At 43.5% G+C, this 18,484-nt stretch overlaps 1 protein-coding gene across 1 annotated transcript in view; it reads left to right on the forward strand.

Annotated features, from left to right (window-relative positions):
- The window catches only part of PEX11G (peroxisomal biogenesis factor 11 gamma), a 23,820-nt gene extending 10,592 nt beyond the window's left edge, over positions 1 to 13,228 (forward strand). Inside the window, exons 2-4 of the mRNA XM_044685384.1 lie at positions 5,490 to 5,668; positions 7,114 to 7,173; positions 11,854 to 13,228. Coding sequence (XP_044541319.1) covers positions 5,490 to 5,668; positions 7,114 to 7,173; positions 11,854 to 12,085 — 471 coding nt within the window. The 3' untranslated portion in view covers positions 12,086 to 13,228. The remainder of the gene's footprint in view (positions 1 to 5,489; positions 5,669 to 7,113; positions 7,174 to 11,853) is intronic.
- Positions 13,229 to 18,484: the final 5,256 nt, after the last annotated feature.

Raw genomic sequence — 18,484 nt, forward strand, 5'->3', positions numbered from 1 at the left:
CTAGGGGAGAGAGAGAGAGAGAGAGAGAGAGAGAGAGAGAGAGAGAGAGAGAGAGAGAGAGAGAGTTTATTATAGTGTGAAAGGTAGTGTGAAAGAGATGGCAGGAGAGGTGGAACCACCAAAAATTTTCTGGCAGAGGAATGAAGTGGCCAGACCTTAGCCTTAGGAGGATTCTTTTGACATCTGTGTGAAGGATAAATTGGAGGCTGGAAATCGGTTGAAAGCTGGTAAAGCAGCTCAAGCAAGAAGTGAAATGGGGTCTGGACTACTAGGATGATGGACGTCTAGTATAGATGGAGAAAAGGTGACAGTGTCTGCACATAATAGGTGCTGACTAAATGCCAGGTGATTTTGATCCACAAATGCGATAAACTGGTGTCAGAATCAATAGGACAGCAACAGGGAGCCCCCCCCCCCCATGTATCTACCAGTATAAAAGGAAATGCAGGGTTGAATTCAGAGGCCCAATTAGGGCTATATATGTAGATATGGGAATCATTTGCTAAGGGTTGATCATTGATTCTATGGGAGTGAATGAGATCACCAGTGAAAAGGGAAGAGAAAGAAGGAAAAAGGGCCTGGGATAAAGCACTAGGGAATATCCGGTACAGGGGTAGAAGAAAAAGGAAAACTTGTGAAGGAGCATGCAGATGGGCAGAAGGAGACCAGGGGAAAAAGGACCTGGCATCCTAGAGCCTGGGCTCCAGTCCCAGCCCTGTCACTTACCATCTTTGTGGCCCGAGACAGGTTCCTTCCTTTTTCTGGGCTCCAGTTACTTCATCAGTAAAATGAGGTGATGGACAAGATGGCCTCTAAGGTTCCTTCTCATTCTAAACCTATGATCCAAGAATTTACTAAAAAAAATAGTACATCCAAGATGATGGGATGGTCAGGAATATGGGATGCTCCATCTGGGCAGAGGATGATTGAGAAAAGACTCTTGAGATTTACTGGGGGGATCACTGGCATATGGAAAGCATTGAGAATTAGGCTTAAAAGGTAAATATAATCTCTATTCCCTTTGACCTAAAGGTCCATTGCTAGACATTAATTATCCTAAGGGAGTCAAAGACAGAAAGATATGGGAAAATTCAGGAAAAGGGCACTCTTTGAGGTACCCCAGAAATGGAAAGCTGAGAGGCAGGGGAGTGGCATGGATGTAAGGCCCTGGATGTAGCTGGTCTCAAAATGAGCAAACCCTGGGTTTCCAGTCCTTCTCTAACACACTCAAGCTTTGTGACTATGAATAAGCCACCTTATTTCCTAAAGTTTTAAGCAGTTCTCTATGATGAATTTTTAACCTGGAGACTATGAACTTGTTTAGTTAACATTTTGATAACTAAATTTCAATAGAATTGTTTACCTTGTCATCCTATGTATTTTATTTAAAACATTTTAAAACATGATTCTGAGAAAGAATCCATCCATAGGCTTCACCAGACTAACAGAGGGGTCTAAGAGACAAAAAGGATTCGGAAATCCTGCCCTAAAATAGATACCTAGATATGTAAGGATCTAATTTAGTAGAGGGGGTTCCTCAGCACTTCCTACCACTGAAATCAGAGGTGTGATAATAATTTTAAAAAGCTGGAAACAATAGATACTCATTTCTGGGGAAATTGCTAAATAAATTGTGGTACATTTATTATGTAATGGACTACAACTGGGCCTTTGGAAATGATAAATATGGAGAATTTAAAGAAAGTTTGCAAAGACACACAGAGGAAAATAACAAGGAAATTGTTGCGCAATTATTATAGTAGTCTAAAGGGACAGAGCCACAGAGAAAAGAGAGCACCATAATTATAATGACAGAGCTTGGGCCCCTGGAGAAGAGTTGAGAAAATGGGCTGCAGGTGTGGGATGTTGCTTACTCTGTCCAACAAGACTGGTGGCTCGGCTTTGCTCAGCTGGTTTTCTTTTCTCTTGCCTGAAAAGCTTTGTTACAAAGGATGGCTCACTGGGTAGGAGGTGGAAATGAATGTCATGTAAAAACAAAAGATATCAACAAGAATAAGGTTTAAAAAAGAGAAAGAGATCATGGTGATTTTTGGAGAGCATTTTCAGTCAAGCCAGATTAGAAGTGGTTTAGCTATGAATGAATGAATGATGAGGAAGTGAGGCAGCAAGGGGTGTAAATTCCTTTTTCTAGGAATTTAGCCATAAAAGGGGAGATAAATCAAGATAGCTGGAGGGGGTAGAAAGATGAGAGGAAAGTTTTTATTTGAAGGATGGGGATATCTGATCTGATTACTCTCTTTGGAGAACTGATTCACCCTGATGAAACTGGAGAGAGTCTGATCAATCACCAAGCATTTACTTATCAAAATTATTTAATTGAACAACATTTATTTAGTATCTACTAATTATTTACAGGACACTGTGTTAGATGCTTAGATTTTGTTTTAGTGGAGAAATAAAAATAGATAACTATTTTAAACAATATTATACTACGTGTGTATATGTACATATATACATATATGTACTATTTGTATGAAAAATATAAAGTGGTACAGCTCCATGGAATAGGGAGGTGACTTTTGAGTTTTTTTTTTTTCTAGGACAAGTAGGAGTCTTAAGAGGTTAAATTGGGGAGAGATCCCTCTCCAGGTCAAGGGTTTTACCTTGGGATCTATGAACTTGTTTTTAAGAAAAGATTTTGGGGCAGCTGGGTGGCTCAGTGGATTGAGAGCCAAGCCCAGAGATGGGAGGTCCTGGGTTCAAATCTGGCCTTAGACTCTTCCTAGCTGTGTGATCCTGGGCAAGTCACTTAACCTCCGTTGCCTAACCCTTACCACTCTTCTGCCTTAGAACCAATACCCAATATTGATTCTAAGATGGAAGGTAAGGGTTTAAAAACAAACAAATAAACAAACAAAAAAAACCCCAAGATTTTGATAACTGTATTTCTTCACTGTAATTGGGTTTTTTTTGGTAGTTCTATGAATTTTTAAAGCATTTAAAATATTTTGAAAAGGAGTCCATAGGATTTACTGGACTGCCTGAAACATAACACAAAAAAAGGTTAAGACTTCATGTTCTAGGCAAAAAGAATAGTGTAAACTAAAAATACATAGGCAGGAATATATGGGGTACAAGTAGAGGGCAGAGAATAGTGCAGGGTTTTTTAGGCGATTTAAAATTTTAAAAATTTAAAATTTAACTTCCCATAGAAGTCAGTAAATGTAGGATGATGCCAGATTGTGGAGAACCTTGAATGACAGTCAAAGGAATTTGAACTTTAGCTGGGAGAAAGAAGGGAGTCACAGAGGAATTTTCAGCACAGAAGCAACACAGTCAGATCTTCAGTGTTGGTTAGAAGCAGGTCCATACTGCAGATGTACCCATCCCCTGCTCTCCCTTTTGAAGAAAGGCAAGTCAAGAATTTCTCAGTTGTTATAGGTAAGAGATGACCCCTGAGGGTTTCCTTCCAGCTCTAAGGCTGTAATCCTATGGGCAGTAATAATGAATTCAAGAGAATTATATCTCACAAGACAACTAGTCTCAGCTATCTGCTTGGTGCCTTTCCTTAGGTAAGGCCATCCTGGAAACTCAGAAGATCAGAAGGTGCTCATTATATGTATGGAACCAGAGCAAAGGACTTTACATGTTTCCAGGGAAATTTCATTGAGCCCTTTCCTCTTTGAGGAGAATTTCTCCCTAAATAACTGATCCTGGCCCTGTACATTTTCAGTGTACTCTTCCCTGGACAGTATCGGAGATGCAGTACCATGCCCTCTTCCTCTTTGGCCTCCCTTTTCTAGACTCCATGCAGGTCTCTTCCTCCTGCTAAGGTACCATTTCCTGAAACAAGTCACCACACAGTTGAATAGAAGAGAACTTTCTTTTCCACCAACTATATTCCAGGTGAATCTGAGGAGACACTTCTTGGTATCTTCTTGGTCTTCCTGGTATCATTTTGGAGACTGGTCTTCTACATAGATCAATGTCCAAAACAATATTGCTCCATATTACAGCACAATAAAAACCACCATAACCTAGTTTATCTTTAGTTACATTCTAGATCAGAACTGGCAAACATTCCTCCCCACCCAGTTCGAGTGCCAAGAGGGCAAATTCAAGCTGTCTGTGAACCCCACTCATTACCCAAGAGAGGGGAGGGAGGAAGTGTTTGTTTTGGCATCTGGACAGAAGGTGGGAGCATACAAAAATGCCCTTAGGCACTGGGAAGAGGGGGAACAGAGCAGCTCCCCAAGTGCCAGCTGGGCACGCATGCCAATACTTCACCGGCACTGTTCTAGATTGATGTCTTAGTCTCATCAACAACCCAATCCCAGTCATTTCTTAGCCCCATTGTTTGGGAGTAAGGGTGGTTTCTCCTACCAGTGGCCTACACCTACCTACATTTTAGGTAAGTTATTTTTTAAAGGATATTTCCCCAACCTTTCCAAATCTAGAAGTATTTCTGTCATACTCTGATCCCAGAAGGCAGCACCCTTCCCAAAAGAGAGGGAAAAATCACAGGTTGCTCCAGGAGTTCAGATGAGGAAGTGAGCCCTACAGTGGTGGTTTGTTTTTTTTCCCTCAAATTTCTGAAGAAAATTTATTGAGGGGGCTAAAGCAAGTGAAAACAGGAAGGACCCGTACCTCAGCCTGCCCAGTCCCCCATCCATCTGTCCTGAGGGGACACAAACTGAAAAGAGTCAGTTCCACAAGGATTAAGGTTGGGGCTTCCTACACTGTAGCACCTCCTACTTCAGACACCGTGAGGGAGAGTAGATTCCTAGCCCATGGGGAAAGGCTCTGGAAGGAATAGTACTGAGGAGGGCCTTGACATCTGCTGGGAGGGGGGTTTGCTTAGAGGGGCAAAGAGGAGCCATTTGATGCATCGAATTGCTTTTTTTCCTTACTCATGTCCAACCCGTTGCTGTGTGCTGTCCATCTTACTGTCACAGTGTTTCTTGTGTCCACCCCATCCTAGGCTGCTCCCCTCATGCAGGCCCCTCTAAGATGATCCCTTAAGACAGCCTCCCTGGAGCCGGAGGTGGGAGGCCACAAGCTCGGGTGGGGCCTTGGACACCAGGCTGCGGATCTTGGATGGGCATCAGTTCTTCCTCAGGCCATGGGCTGTGCCTGACCAGTAGGGCTTTTTCAGTACTCGGAGGCACGGAAGAAAGAAGGCTGAGTGGCCCCACTCAGCAGCACACTGCTCTGGAACTTGGCTTTGTGCAGAAATGATCCCTGCCCAAGAAGTAGCCACAGCTTCAAGTCAGCTGTTGTCTTCATAATGGCAGGCATTGTTTTGGTTGTCGGATAGCCTGGATGCTTTTGCTCTTTTGTCTGGGCTGTTTGGCCCAGAGAATTTGTAGGGAAGGGAAGGGGAATTGTCTAGTGAAGCCACTGAGTTAACTAGAGATTGTCAGGAGGTTGAAAACACAGTCTTGACCATTAGCCTTCCCTCCCCTCCCCCACCTTTCCCTCCGCACTCCTCCATCCTCTCTTCCCTTCCCCTCTTCCTCTGTCTGTAGGAGGAAGATGCTATCATCCGCTGGCTGTCTGTCGTCAGTAACCTTGCTGATCAGCTCTATTACCCTTGTGAGCACGTTGCCTGGGCTGCTGATGCTAAGATTATTCACATCAATTCTACCAGGTGGTGGATATTAAGTACAGCCCTTTGGGGCCTTTCGCTTCTCCTAGGAATTGGACGGTGAGTGAAAAGATTGGATTATTTGCCTGCTCCAATTTGAGTTAATCTCCAGGAGGAAACATGTGACTTTAGTTCAGAGATTTCTCTAATGGCTCCACCAAACAAAGAAACACTTGAGCTGGCAGCCGAAGTGGATGAGGCTGCTGGTGACATATGAGCCATGTGAATTAAGAAATCCTCTTTCTATTGGTCAAGGATGTCCAGGTGCCCGTAGCCAGGCACCAGTCATCTGAGCTGGGCTTTAGATGCAGCCTCTCTTCTCAGCCTGCTCCTTAGGGAATTTGTGTGTCCTTGGCCTTCTTTTCTCTATTCATGACGAAATCAGACCTTTCCCTCTCTGACCTCAGGAAGGAGAAATAATTCCAGAGAACTTGGCTGCCCTGGCTGTTTCTAAGGGAGATAAGCTCCAACAGAAAAATCTCTGTGTCCTGCTATATTTTTAGCAAAAATGTCTAAAGACTAAAAGGTGTTTACTTGAGAATCGAATTCACCCGAGAGCTTCACTATTTCAAAGGACTTTAATGTAGCTTTTTCCTTGTAAATCTTTTTATGCTAGCAGAAGTCTTAAATAGATTTTAAAATTGCTTGGAGACAAAATTGGAGAAAACAAATTAGAGAAAAGACCTTTCCCTATATAGACTTCTAGTGATCATCTTGTTTGGATAATTAAGCATTTAGAAAAGGCATTATAGGGGGCAGCTGGGTAGCTTAGTGGATTGAGAGTCAGGCCTAGAGACAGGAGGTCCTAGGTTCAAATCTGGCCTCAGACACTTCCCAGCTATGTGACCCTGGGCAAGTCACTTGACCCCCATTGCCTAGCCCTTACTGTTCTTCTGCCTTGGAGCCAATACACAGTATTGACTCCAAGACAGAAGATGAGGGTTTAAAAAAAAATAAAAAAAAGAAAAGGCATTATAAAGTATTATTTAAAAGTAAAAGTAAGCTTGGAGTAAATTTTAATTAGTTACCTTGTTTATAACAAAGCAGTTGTTGAGGGGGCATAGTCTCCTTGACTAACCCAAAGACTATTACAATAAAACAACAACAAAATCACCTAATAAAGATCAGAAGAGTTTCTCACAAAAAGCTCCTACCTTCAGCAGCAAAGCAAATATGAAAATAAAAATTATACTGCTTTGTAAGATGTGCAACGTTAATGCTTTTTGATTCAGACTCTGCCTATAGTCTTCTGAGATTATTTTTTGATTTAGAGGCAGAGGACCTAGATTTTAATCCCAGCTCTGCTACTTAATACACATGTGATTTTATGCAAGTCACTTCTTTTTTTCTGGGCACCTTAAAAATGAGAGGTTGGATTAGATGCTCTCTGCCCTCTGAGGGCCTGAGATCGAAACCCTCCAGTCTTCCTTGCTTCTTTTGAGGGGTAGACATGGTAGCCAACTGCCATAAATGTTTTTTCTGATTTTTTTTCCTGCTCTCTTCAGATCACTGAAGATTATGCTGAATCTGAGAAGGAAATTAAGAAATCCTGAAGGAAAATCTAGGTATGATTTCATCCTCTTTCATATTCTTTTTCTCATTGGAAAAGAGAGAAACTCTTCAGTCACATCAACTACTTTCTCATTTTAAGTAGGAGGCAATACAAGAGGAAAGGGATAATTAGCAGATTAGACTTAATATCTGAAGAAGTTGTAAAGTAACTTTATTGTCATCACTTCATAATGAGTAAGAATAGTAATTCCTAAATTCAGTCATATTTTGTTAAATGTTTAACAACCAGATCTGGGAGGGGAGGAGAGTACTCATGACATTTCCAATTTTAATCTGCAGTATTAACAGTTTTTCCATCACTTAAGTTTAGACTATCAACAAAACAACAAATTAAGCCCTGATACATAGCATTTGCCCATTTCCAAAGAGGATATACTTCTACTGAAAATTTAACAGTCAATTGAAGAATTGCCTTAAACTGGCTCTAGCCTAGCCGGGACTGAATTATTTCCCAAGACAATGGTCAGTGGGGGTAAGATTGTTATCATAATAGACCAAAGAACGTCAGACCTCTAAGGGGTTTCAAAGACCATCTATCCAGAAGCTTTTAACATTTTGTGTGTCCCCAGTCCCTGGGCAAAAAATATTTTTTTAAGTTCATTTTTGGGGGCAACAAGGTGCCTCAGATAGATAGATAGACCTGGAAACAGGAGGTCCTGGGTTTAAATCTGGTTTCAGACACTTCCTAGTTGTGTGACCCTGGGCAAGTCTCTTAATCCCAATTGCCTAGCCCTTCATACTTTTCTGCCTTGGAACCAATACTTAGTATCATTTTTTTTTTTTTNTAGCCCTTCATACTTTTCTGCCTTGGAACCAATACTTAGTATCATTTTTTTTTTTTTAAACCCTTGTACTTTTGTGTATTGTCTCATAGGTGGAAGATTGGTAAGGGTGGGCAATGGGGGTCAAGTGACTTGCCCAGGGTCACACAGCTGGGAAGTGGCTGAGGCCGGGTTTGAACCTAGGACCTTCTGTCTCTAGACCTGACTCTCACTCCACTGAGCTACCCAGCTGCCCCCTTAGTATCATTTCTTAAAGTAAAGTTTTCTTTTTAATTTTTAATTTAAAAATTCTAAAAGTAAAGTTTTTTGTTTTTTTTTTTAATTTTTTAAAAAACCCTTACCTTCCATGTTGGAATCAATACTGTGTATTGGTTCCAAGGCAGAAGAGTGGTAAGGGCTAGGCATTGGGGGTTAAATGACTTGCCCAGGGTCACTCAGCTAGGAAGTGTCTGAGGCTGGATTTGAACGTAGGACCTCCCTTCTTTAGACCTAGTTCTCAATCCATTGAGCTACCCAGCTGTCCCCCTAAAGGTTTTTTTTAAAAAAAAAGATTAAAGTAAGGTTTTTTAAAAAAGTTCATGGATCCTAGGCTAAGAATACCTGATTTAAACCAATCTCTTCCTTATGCAGAAGGGAAAGTTGAGGCTCTCAAAGAGGGGGAAACTGAGGCTCAAAGTGGGGAAGGGACTTGCTCAAGGTCACTAAGCTGCTCCTGCCCTCTCCTCCAAAGCTACAGAGCCAGTGGCTCCTGATCAAGAGCTTTGTGGAAACCAAAATCATCATACCGGCACTCCAACTGAAAACACTACTTGGTTACCTTAGGCCTACAGGGACAAAACTGTTCATCCCTGCTGTACCCAAAGCAGGGCCTAGCATACAGTAGCCTAGGGTGGGCTCATGCGATCTGGACTTGGAGCCTTGGCTTTTTTGGCACTTACTGTCCGTGTGGCCCAGGGTGGAGCACCTGAGGCCTCCACACCTTAATTTCTTCAACTCTAAAATAAGGTCGAGGTTCTTGCAGGGCTGTTGTGAGGAAAGGACTTTGTAAACCCTAAAGTGCTGCATAGATATGACTATTATAAATATCTGTTGAATTGAATAGCAGAAGAGATAATGACTAGAATGAAAACAATAACTCATTTCTATATGAATGATCTGCGATTTCAAACATGTAGGAACTCCCTTCACTGACTGAAAATTGCAGTCCTTGGGTAACCTTGGTAGATAAAGCCCCTTCTCTGTGCTCATGTGCCCATTGCCCTAGTTCAGGGCCTCATTATCTCTTACCTGGACTATTGCAAGAACCTCCTAATTGATCGCCTGCCTCCAGCCTGTCAGCCTTTTGATCCTTCCTCCACACAGATGTCCAAGTCTGAGCAGGTCATTCCCCTGTTCAGGAAGCCCCAGTGACTCCCTTGGCCTCCCGAATCAAATACAAGCCTTCCCTAGTCTTGTAAGGCCCATCATCTGACTCAGTCTGCTATGACAAGTGCTCTGCATAGTACTCTCATTTCCACACCCAGATCCTGGCCACCCTGGCCTTTTTGCTCTTCTTTGCAGGTGAGATTCCATCTCCCATCTCCCATCTCCCATCTCCCCTCTCCAAAACTTTGCCTAGGCTGTCCTTCCTACCCGGAATGCACGCCCTCTTAATCTCTGACCCAGAGAATCCTTCACTTCTTAGAAACCTCAACTCAAGGATTTTTTCCCCTCACCTGAGTCCTCTGGAAAGGATTTTGTATCTCTTTCTCTGTAGACATGTTGTTCCTTGTTCCCTGCCCCCTAGAATGGAAATCAAGCTTCTTGAGATCAGGGCTACATCATACCTATGTGGTAGGTTCTTAATAAATGCTGGTTCACTGAATCAGCTTGCTTGTTGAATTGGCCTCAAAGAATTGCCATCACACAGCTAGCCAGTGTCAGGTGTTGAATTTGAACCCAAGTCTTCGTGATTCCAAGTACTTATGCCAAATACCATAATAATACTTGAAATTCATTATTTGGTATTTTTTTCCTTTCAAGCCCTTACTTCTTGTCTCAGTTCTAAGGTGGAAGAGTGACAAGCAGGAGGAAGTGACTTGCCCAAGGGTCACAGAGCTAAGGAAGTATCTGAGGCTGGATTTGAACTGAGGACCTCCCAACTCCAGGCCTGGTTCTCTATCCATTGTACTACCTAGCTGCACCTATATGATGTTTTAAGGGTATTCAAAATAATCTCCTTATATTATTGTGATCAACTCTGTGAGCTTGGTGGGATCAATATTGTTCCTCTTTATAGTTACTGACACTGTGCAAGTCAGACCTCAACAAGTTCTCCTGACTGCAAGGCTAGGGCTTTTTTCCACAATGACCACGCCATCTCTCCAGTTGACCACTGGAAACATTTTGTTTTCTTGCTAAGAAAATGGTCAGGATTACCGTAGAAGGAGAAAGAGTTGAATGCTAGAAAGACTCAGGTTCTAATTCTGGCTCTCTCAGCAAATTGCTGTATGAATTTGGGGAAATCTGCTCATTGTTTATGTCTGTTTCCTTATCTGTAAAACAGACGAAGTAATACCTCCGCAATCTCCTCGCTATAGCCTTATGGCACCTGAAGAAGGAGATAACTTGGAAAAGGACTTGGAAGAGTTAAAAGTTGTGTGTGTGTGTGTGTGTGTGTGTGTGTGTGTGTGTGTGTGAATAATGTCTCAAAAGACAGAAGAAGGGGCAGCTAGGCAGCTCAGTGGACTGAGAGCCAGGTCCTAGGCTCAAAGTGGGCCTCAGACACTTCCTAGCTATGTGACCCTGGGCAAATCACTTAACTCCCACTGTTCTTCTGCCTTGGAACCAATACAGAATATTGATTCCAAGACAGAAGGTAAGGGTTTAAAAGAAAAAAGACAAGAGCTCACATTCTTTAGGACCCTAAGGTTTGCAAATGCTTCTTCACAATATACCTATGAGGTAAGCTGAGGCCCTAAGAGGTGGAGTCGTTTATGACAATACAGTATGTGTCTAGCTATGTTGGGATTTGAACCCAGGCAATGCTGTGCCAGGAAAAAGCCTCTCTACCCCAGCTCTGCTTTCTTGGATATAAGCTTTGGTCCTGGGTTACTATAATTCTTGCGACTTCGGCCCCCACCCCCACCCCTTTCCCCAACTCAGGGGTCATTTGTTCCCTATGGGATCCCTTACCAGGATAAACATTTTCACATCAAGTTTCTATTTTGATTACTCCCAACCTGTTTACATCTTTCTCCAGCCCTTAATAGAAATGATCTGTGGAGCTCCCTTGGACCTTGGAGATAGGTCAGACTAATATAATTAGATGCTACATGAAGATTGGCTTACCTCCAGTCAGCAGTCTGCTTTTGTCAGACCCTATGTGGAAGATTGTGGGAGCCATTTTTAGGAAGGATTTTAGTAAACCGAGGGGAAGTGCAGTAAAGTACAGAGGAGGGCAGTCAGGATCAGGAATGACTCACGACGTATTAGGATCAGCTCAAGGAACTGGTAATGTTGAGCCTGGAAAATGACTCTTGGGTAGGCTTGTTCCTATTGGACCCAGAAGACAGATCCCTGGAATAAGGAGAAGAAATTGCAAATAGACCAATTGAGGCTGCCTGTCAGGAAAAGCTTCTGGACAGTTAAGAGTTGTCCAAAAGTAGATTAGGCAGCTTTTGGAGGTGGTGGGAAGTTTTCAAACAAAGGCTAGGTAACTTATGTGGGTGGTGAGGTTTTTTAGGTCTTGGTGGGATTAGAGCACTGAGAGGAAGCCCCTTCCAGCTTGGCAATTCTGTGTTTCTGTGGCCTTGTCTCCTTTTTCACTGATGACATAGTTTAATATCTTAGACATGACTTTTCTGGAGTAAAAACAGCATTTAATAACTTTTCCTTTTCTGTCTTCCACAGTAAATCTTTTAGAAGAGAAAAGAAGATGATTGAAACTCAGGTGAAGTCAGAAATTTTATCCCTTCTTAGCAATCTGGCTGATCTAGCCAACGCCATCCACTGGTTACCTCCAGGATTCCTCTGGGCAGGACAGTTTCCTCCATGGCTGGTGGGTCTGATGGGTACCGTGTCTTCCCTTATTAGTGTGTACCAAGCATCTGGGTCTCACTCTGAAAAGCCTGATGACTCTTGACATTGATGGGCAGTTTGAGGAACACATGAATGTGACTGAAAACTCTTGATCAAAGCAGTGGTCACTAGGATAAAAGCTGGACTTTTGATTGCTCAAAATAATTGGAGGACGGGGAAAATTAAGAAATAGATCCAAAAATTACTACTGCCAGACTGGGCAAAACAGGGGTTTGGTTTAATTCAAAAGAATAAGATCAATGGAGGTGTATGGGCTTGAGGGGTTCTTCAAATAGGACAAAACTGACAAGTCTTTTGGTCTTCTGTTTTGCCAAACTCCAGCAGGTCATAGTGGATTCAAAGGATAGTTCTGGCATTGCCATCTATGGAAAGAGCCTCACTATTCATAGTCTGTAGAGAGGGAAAGTTGGGAATCTGGCTGAGCAGGCTCAGGCATCAGCTCTCTGTCCATCCCTTCCCTTCAAATGACAGAACACCAGGTTTTCTGTCGGTTGAGAATTATGGAGTTGCTGGTATTTGTGGGTAATGACAAGGGCTCCTCAGCTATCCAGGGCTTGCTTTTTGAGGGAAGGGTCCAAGTTCCATCTTCCTCAGGTCAGCTTAAATTGTAAACATTAGCAAGCCCTAATGGTGATTCAGCTTTGAGCATAGCTATTCTGTAGGCTACAGACCTGTTAGGGACTAGCCAACATTAGGATCTGATAGGCTTTGCCTTACCTTCTGTCTTCCTTTAAATAATAACATATTAGGAAAGGGAATTTCTTTTCACTTGGCTGACTGAAACTCAGTTTCTTCTCGCCCTTTTGGTAGACAACAGGGAATGTATCTTTGGCTGATACTTGAAAAGCTGTGAGATATGGCAGAAAGAACCCTGGGCTCCGGGAACCAGGAGCCTTGGGCTTGGGGCCTCATTCCACCATGTGGGCTTGGTCAATTTGTGGAGCCTTTGGGTCTGTTTCCTAGCCTATGATAATATTTGCTCTACCTTCTTCTACAAATATAATGAAAATCAAATGAAGTATCTAAATCACCACAAAATTGTGAGACATTATTATCCTTGGAGTCAAAAAGCAAATGAATTAGATTGAAGTTTTAAAAATATTATGTACTAATGACAAACAATTGAAAGTTTGCTCTGACAGCCAAGAATCATCTAATATGTATCTAATAATAAATGGAAAGTAGAAAATGAAGGTTTGCCGGGCCTCTAACTGTAGTCTGCTTTTGCCAACATGCTGCTGCTTACACACAAAGCTGCTGCTGCCCCATCATCCACAGGATCTCCATCTTTTCAGCAAACGTTCATTAATTTGGTTCAATTCAATTATTTCTTAAGTGTCTCTCATGGCAAAAGTGAAAACATCATCTCCTATATGCAAAGCTTTGTAACTCCAGTTACAGTAGGGTTCTTAGGATAAGTAAGACAGAAAATAAACTCCCCAAGACATTTATAGTCTGGAAGGGGAGATAAAACACAATAACCCTATGTGTACAAGAGGAGGACCAGGTGATTGGAGGGCAGATAAAGTTGGAACCGCCCTGGCTGGAAGGATCTAGGAAGGCATCCTAAAAGACGACATGTTTGGGAAAGGCCTTGAAAGATGGTTAAGATGGCAAAAGACAGAAATGGGAGAAAAGGGCCACATGTATACTGTGAATAGCATTGTGGGCCACAAGATCCCTGACTCCAAGCTCTGCCACTTCTTAACTTTGGGACTTCAGGTAAGTCATTGAATGCCAGTCCTCATTGCTTAAGTGGAGATAAGAACGATTACATTACACGCCTCATGGTTCAACTCAATTAATTAGCATTTGTTAAGCATCTAATGTGTGCTAGGCTAAAGATATAAAGAAAGGCAGAAACCAGTTCCTGCCTACAAAAAGCTCACTTTCTAATGGAGGACATTGTGTATATATTACTAGGTTCGTACAAAACACAGACAGATTAGATAGAAGGGAATCTAAAAGGGGAAGGCTCTAGCACCTAGGGAGGGGGAAGCACCAGGAAAGGCCTCCTGGAGAAGGTAGTCTTTGAGTTAAGCCTTGAAGAAATCCAGGGAGATTTAAGAGGAGAAGGGATCAGGACATTCCAAATCTGGGGCATAGCCAGTGCAAAAGCATATAGTCAATAAGCATTTATTAAGAGCTCACCAAGTGCCAAGCACTGTGATAAGTGCTAGGTATACAAAGAAAAGCAAAAGCACGGGCCCTGTCTTCAGGGAGCTCCCAGGCATAAGAGGGGAAGGAGACAAAAATACAGCCAGGTGTGTACATATAAGATGCACAGGGCATATATTAGACACAGGAGATAGAATGTAATGTGCAACAAACAACAGAACATGGACAGTAGGAATAAAGAGCAAGAAGAAAGGCAAAAAAGCTACAAAGAGTTTTACATGCCAAACCGAGACTGTTATATGTGATCCTAGAGGAAATGGGAAACCACTGGAGCTCAGGGAGTGGGAAGTGTCATAATGTGACCTTCATTTTAGGAAAATTACTTTGATAATTTAGTGAAAGATGGATTGGGATGAGACAGACTTAAAGGCAGATCATTTTTGTCAGTTGTCTGGGGAAAGGTGATGAGGGAGGGCCTGACCCTCAGCCTGTGGTTGTATAAGGATAGAGAAAAGACATTTATAAAAGTTGCATGAAGGTAGAAATGACAATTTAGCAAAGGTCTGGATGTGTAGGATGAAAGTGATAAAGGTGACCCCAAGGTTACACACCTGGGTGACTGGAAGGAATGTGATACCTTTAACAAGAGTAGAGGATTTTGGAAGGATGAAGGTAGAGGATAAAAATGAATTCTGTTTTGGATATGTTGCATTTTTAAAAAACCCTTACTTTCTGTCTTAGTATCAGTTCTAAGAAGAGTGGCAAAGGCTAGGCAGTTGGGGTTAAGTGACTTGCCCAGGGTCATACAAAGTCTCTGAGGCCAGATTTGAACTGACTTCAGACTTATTAGCCTTTTATCCATTGTTTTACTTAGCTGCTCGACATGTTGCATTTTTAAGGCTTATATTATGTCCTGTTCGAAATATCTAAAAGATAGGGGGTGATGCATGACTAGCTGAGTAGAGAGACTGAGCTGGATGTGGAAATCTGGGGATCATATGCATAGAGATGATCATAGAACCCCTAGGAGTTCATGAGTTCACCAAGTGAGCTGGTGTATAGTGAAAAGAGAAGGGGGCCTAGGATGGAACCTTGGGGTACACCCAAGGTTAGTGGATAAAGGTCCTGCAAAGGAGACGGAGAAGGAACAGTCAGAAGATAGAAGAACCAGGAAAGAGCAGTGTTATAAAAACCTAAGGAGGAGAGAATACAAATGAAGAGAATATGACCAACAGTGCCAAATGCTACAGAGAAGTCCAGGAGAATGAGGGTTGGTATTGTTAACTTAGGAGAGGAACATTTCAATGGAATGAAGTGGAAGCCAGATTGCAGGGAGATTGGAGATTAGAGAGGAAGTGGAAGCACCAGTTGTGAACAGCTTTCTTTAGCTACAAAGAGAAAGATATGGAGCTGGTTAGGGTGGTAGGAACAAGCAGAGCAGTGATGGTAAACCTTTTAGAGATGGAGTGCTGGGCTCTATCCCCACCCAACCCCCCAGACCACATGCTGTGTCCCTCCTTCCCCCCACAATACTGGATCCACCCTGCACTCCTCTTACCCCATGCAGGAGAGGGAAGAAGCGCTCCCATTGGGCTGCTAGATGGAGGGGTGGGTGAAGTGAGGAATGTCCTCGGAGAGTAGAGAGGGGGAGGGGAGTGGCCCGAGCTCTCATCTCTCCAACTCTGCTGCCTCTGAGCTGCCCACCTTACCCCCTGTGCACTCCCATTGGCCTGCTGAGCAGAGGGGTGAATGATGTAAAAAAATGTCATCAGGCATTGGTGGAGAGGGGGAGGGGAACAGTTCCCCTGGAGTCCCTCCACCTTTCTAGTAAACTCTGGGGGTGGGAGGGAAGAAGGGTGGCCAAGTATCCACAGAAAGCACTCTGTGTGCCATAGGCTTGCCATCACTGAAGTTTTTTAAGAAGACAATGGGTATGTTTATAAGTAGTAGGGAAGGAACCAATAGAAAGGGAGAGATTGAAGATAAATGAAAGTTGAGACTGGGGATAATAGTGGAGGCAGTTTTCTAAAGAAATTAGGAGGGTATGGGAACAAGGATACATATAGGATCTGTCTTGATGATGCCTTAAATGCCAGGAAGAGGAGTTTAGATTTTACTTGGGAGGCAAGAATGGCACAACTAGATCTATGGTTAAGAAATATTTTGGCAACAATGTGAAGGATGGATTCAAGGGGGCAGTGTATCATGGTGGGAAGTCCTGTTAGGAGGTGATTATACTAGTTCAGACGCATAGTAATGAGAATCTGTACTATGCTGCTGAGTGCATTAAATCAGAAAGGCAAAAAGACTTTGGTAATAAGACTGACACCATCCTACCTTTCCAGCCTTATATTATTCCCTTCCATTCATTCAATACTCCAGCCCAAATGTTGGAAAACTCTCCAGCCTCTGGCTATTTCCTAAGCCTGGAATGCTTTCCCTCCCCCTCAGGGTTTACTAAATTCCCTTATGTCTTGTAAAGCTCAAGGTGGCAGCCTCCCCTCACTGTGTCCCTTCCCAGTATGGGCCTTCTATTCATCTCTCTTCAGTGCATTTATCCTGTAACGATGTGGGGTAGAATTATCTGTCTTGTCTCATCCACCTATCTGACACAAGGCTTCATAAAGTAGAGTAGATGTTTTATCTGGATTTTTATGCTACCCTGGAGCAAGGCTCTTTGAATACCTAATAGGAATTTGTTGTTTTGTGGTGGCCTGGATGATGGATGGAGCAAGGTCACCGGAGGGGCAGCCCGGAGTGGGATAGGATAAGGGTTAGAGGTCAAGCAGTGCCTGCTGGTTGATGGCCTTAAGCACCTATTACATACCAGCAAGGATGCACGCACTACTCACAGTGAAAAAGAATGTCAGATGCATCTGAAAAACATCGGAGGTTTTTAGAGGCCTAAAAATCGGATTTTTCTAGGATGTGACATAGCAGCCAAGGAAGCTCCTTCTACGGCAAACATCATAGAGGAGGCCTACCACCTTCAAGGGGGAGTGGAGGACCCGGCTCAGACCACCTTGGGTTCGGCGTTCAATTCTGGTGGCTAGGTTTTAGGAACGCTATTAACGTCCAGCCCAAGCTCTAGAGACCTCAGCAGGAACGCCGAGGCTTCAGGATGAACTACAATTCCCAGAATGCTTTCTGTGGCCACTGGACTCTATTTCCCAGAGAGCTCCAGGGCTTCGCCACGGAGGCGGGGAAGGCCTTGACTCGAGGAATTTCTGTCTGTGCTGCCCCGATTTCCTGTTCTGTAAAACAAGGCGGAGATGAACTAGACAGCTCCTCCCGAGACTCCTCCGCCCAGCGCTGCAGCCCTAAGGCCAGAGGCAGTTCTGTTGGTCCGACAATCTGCTCCTCCTTACCCCCACATCCAGAATAGAAGGAACTGGGGAGAGAGAGAGGGGAGAGTCCTGGGTCGCGTGCCCTGCCCCAGGGCCCTATTTTATCTAACGCTTGAGTTTCCCGGGGCTTTTTCCGGAGGTCGAGGCCTTGTCGGTATGAAGAAAAGAGGTTGCCATGGAGACACATCCCATAAATTGGGGTACACTCCCTCCCCCACTCAGGGGGCAGCACAGAGGACGCCGGGAATGAGAGTCACTGGGCCCTTCATGCGCAGGCGCACTCCAGATTGGTGGCACTTTTTTTGTTCGGGCATAAAAGGCGTGTCCGATGCTCGGTGACCCCGTTTGGGGTTTTGTTGGCAAAGATAATGGAGTGATCTGCCATTTCCTTCATATCAGCTCTTGTTACAAAGGAGACTGAGGAAAACAGGGTGAAATGACTTGCTCAGGGTCGCACAGTAAACGTCTAGGGTTAAAATTGAATTCTGGCCAGGCCCAACCGCCTCCCACCTAACTGCTTCCAGTAAAATGAGCTGGGGAAGGAAATGGCAAACCATAACAGTATCTCTGCTAAGAAAACTACAAACGAAGAATCCTGAGTTCAAAAGTGACCAGAGACACTAGCTCTGGGACCCTGGGCAGGTCACTTAACTCCCTTTGCTTACAGAAGGTATGGGCTTAAAAAAACAAAACAAAATCCAAAAGAGTCAAACAACTAGAGGCAAAAAAACCGACTAAAGTATATGTAAGACGTGGCATTAAGTTGAAAAGCACACCCCAAAATAGAACAGTCCAACGTTTGCACGACCGGCCCCCTAATCCCCGTATCTGTGGCTAGGGCCTTTTCATCCCGGTGACCCCATAAAGCGCCGCCCCAGATTTTGAACCTTCCGAATCCACAAAAGCTGCTCAGTCCCAGTAGGGTGACAAGGGCTCCGGGGCGGGGCCACGGCGAGCTGGGAGGAGGGAGGAGGGAG

The sequence above is a fragment of the Gracilinanus agilis genome, chromosome 1, assembly GCF_016433145.1.
Source record: "Gracilinanus agilis isolate LMUSP501 chromosome 1, AgileGrace, whole genome shotgun sequence".
Taxonomy (NCBI): domain Eukaryota; kingdom Metazoa; phylum Chordata; class Mammalia; order Didelphimorphia; family Didelphidae; genus Gracilinanus; species Gracilinanus agilis.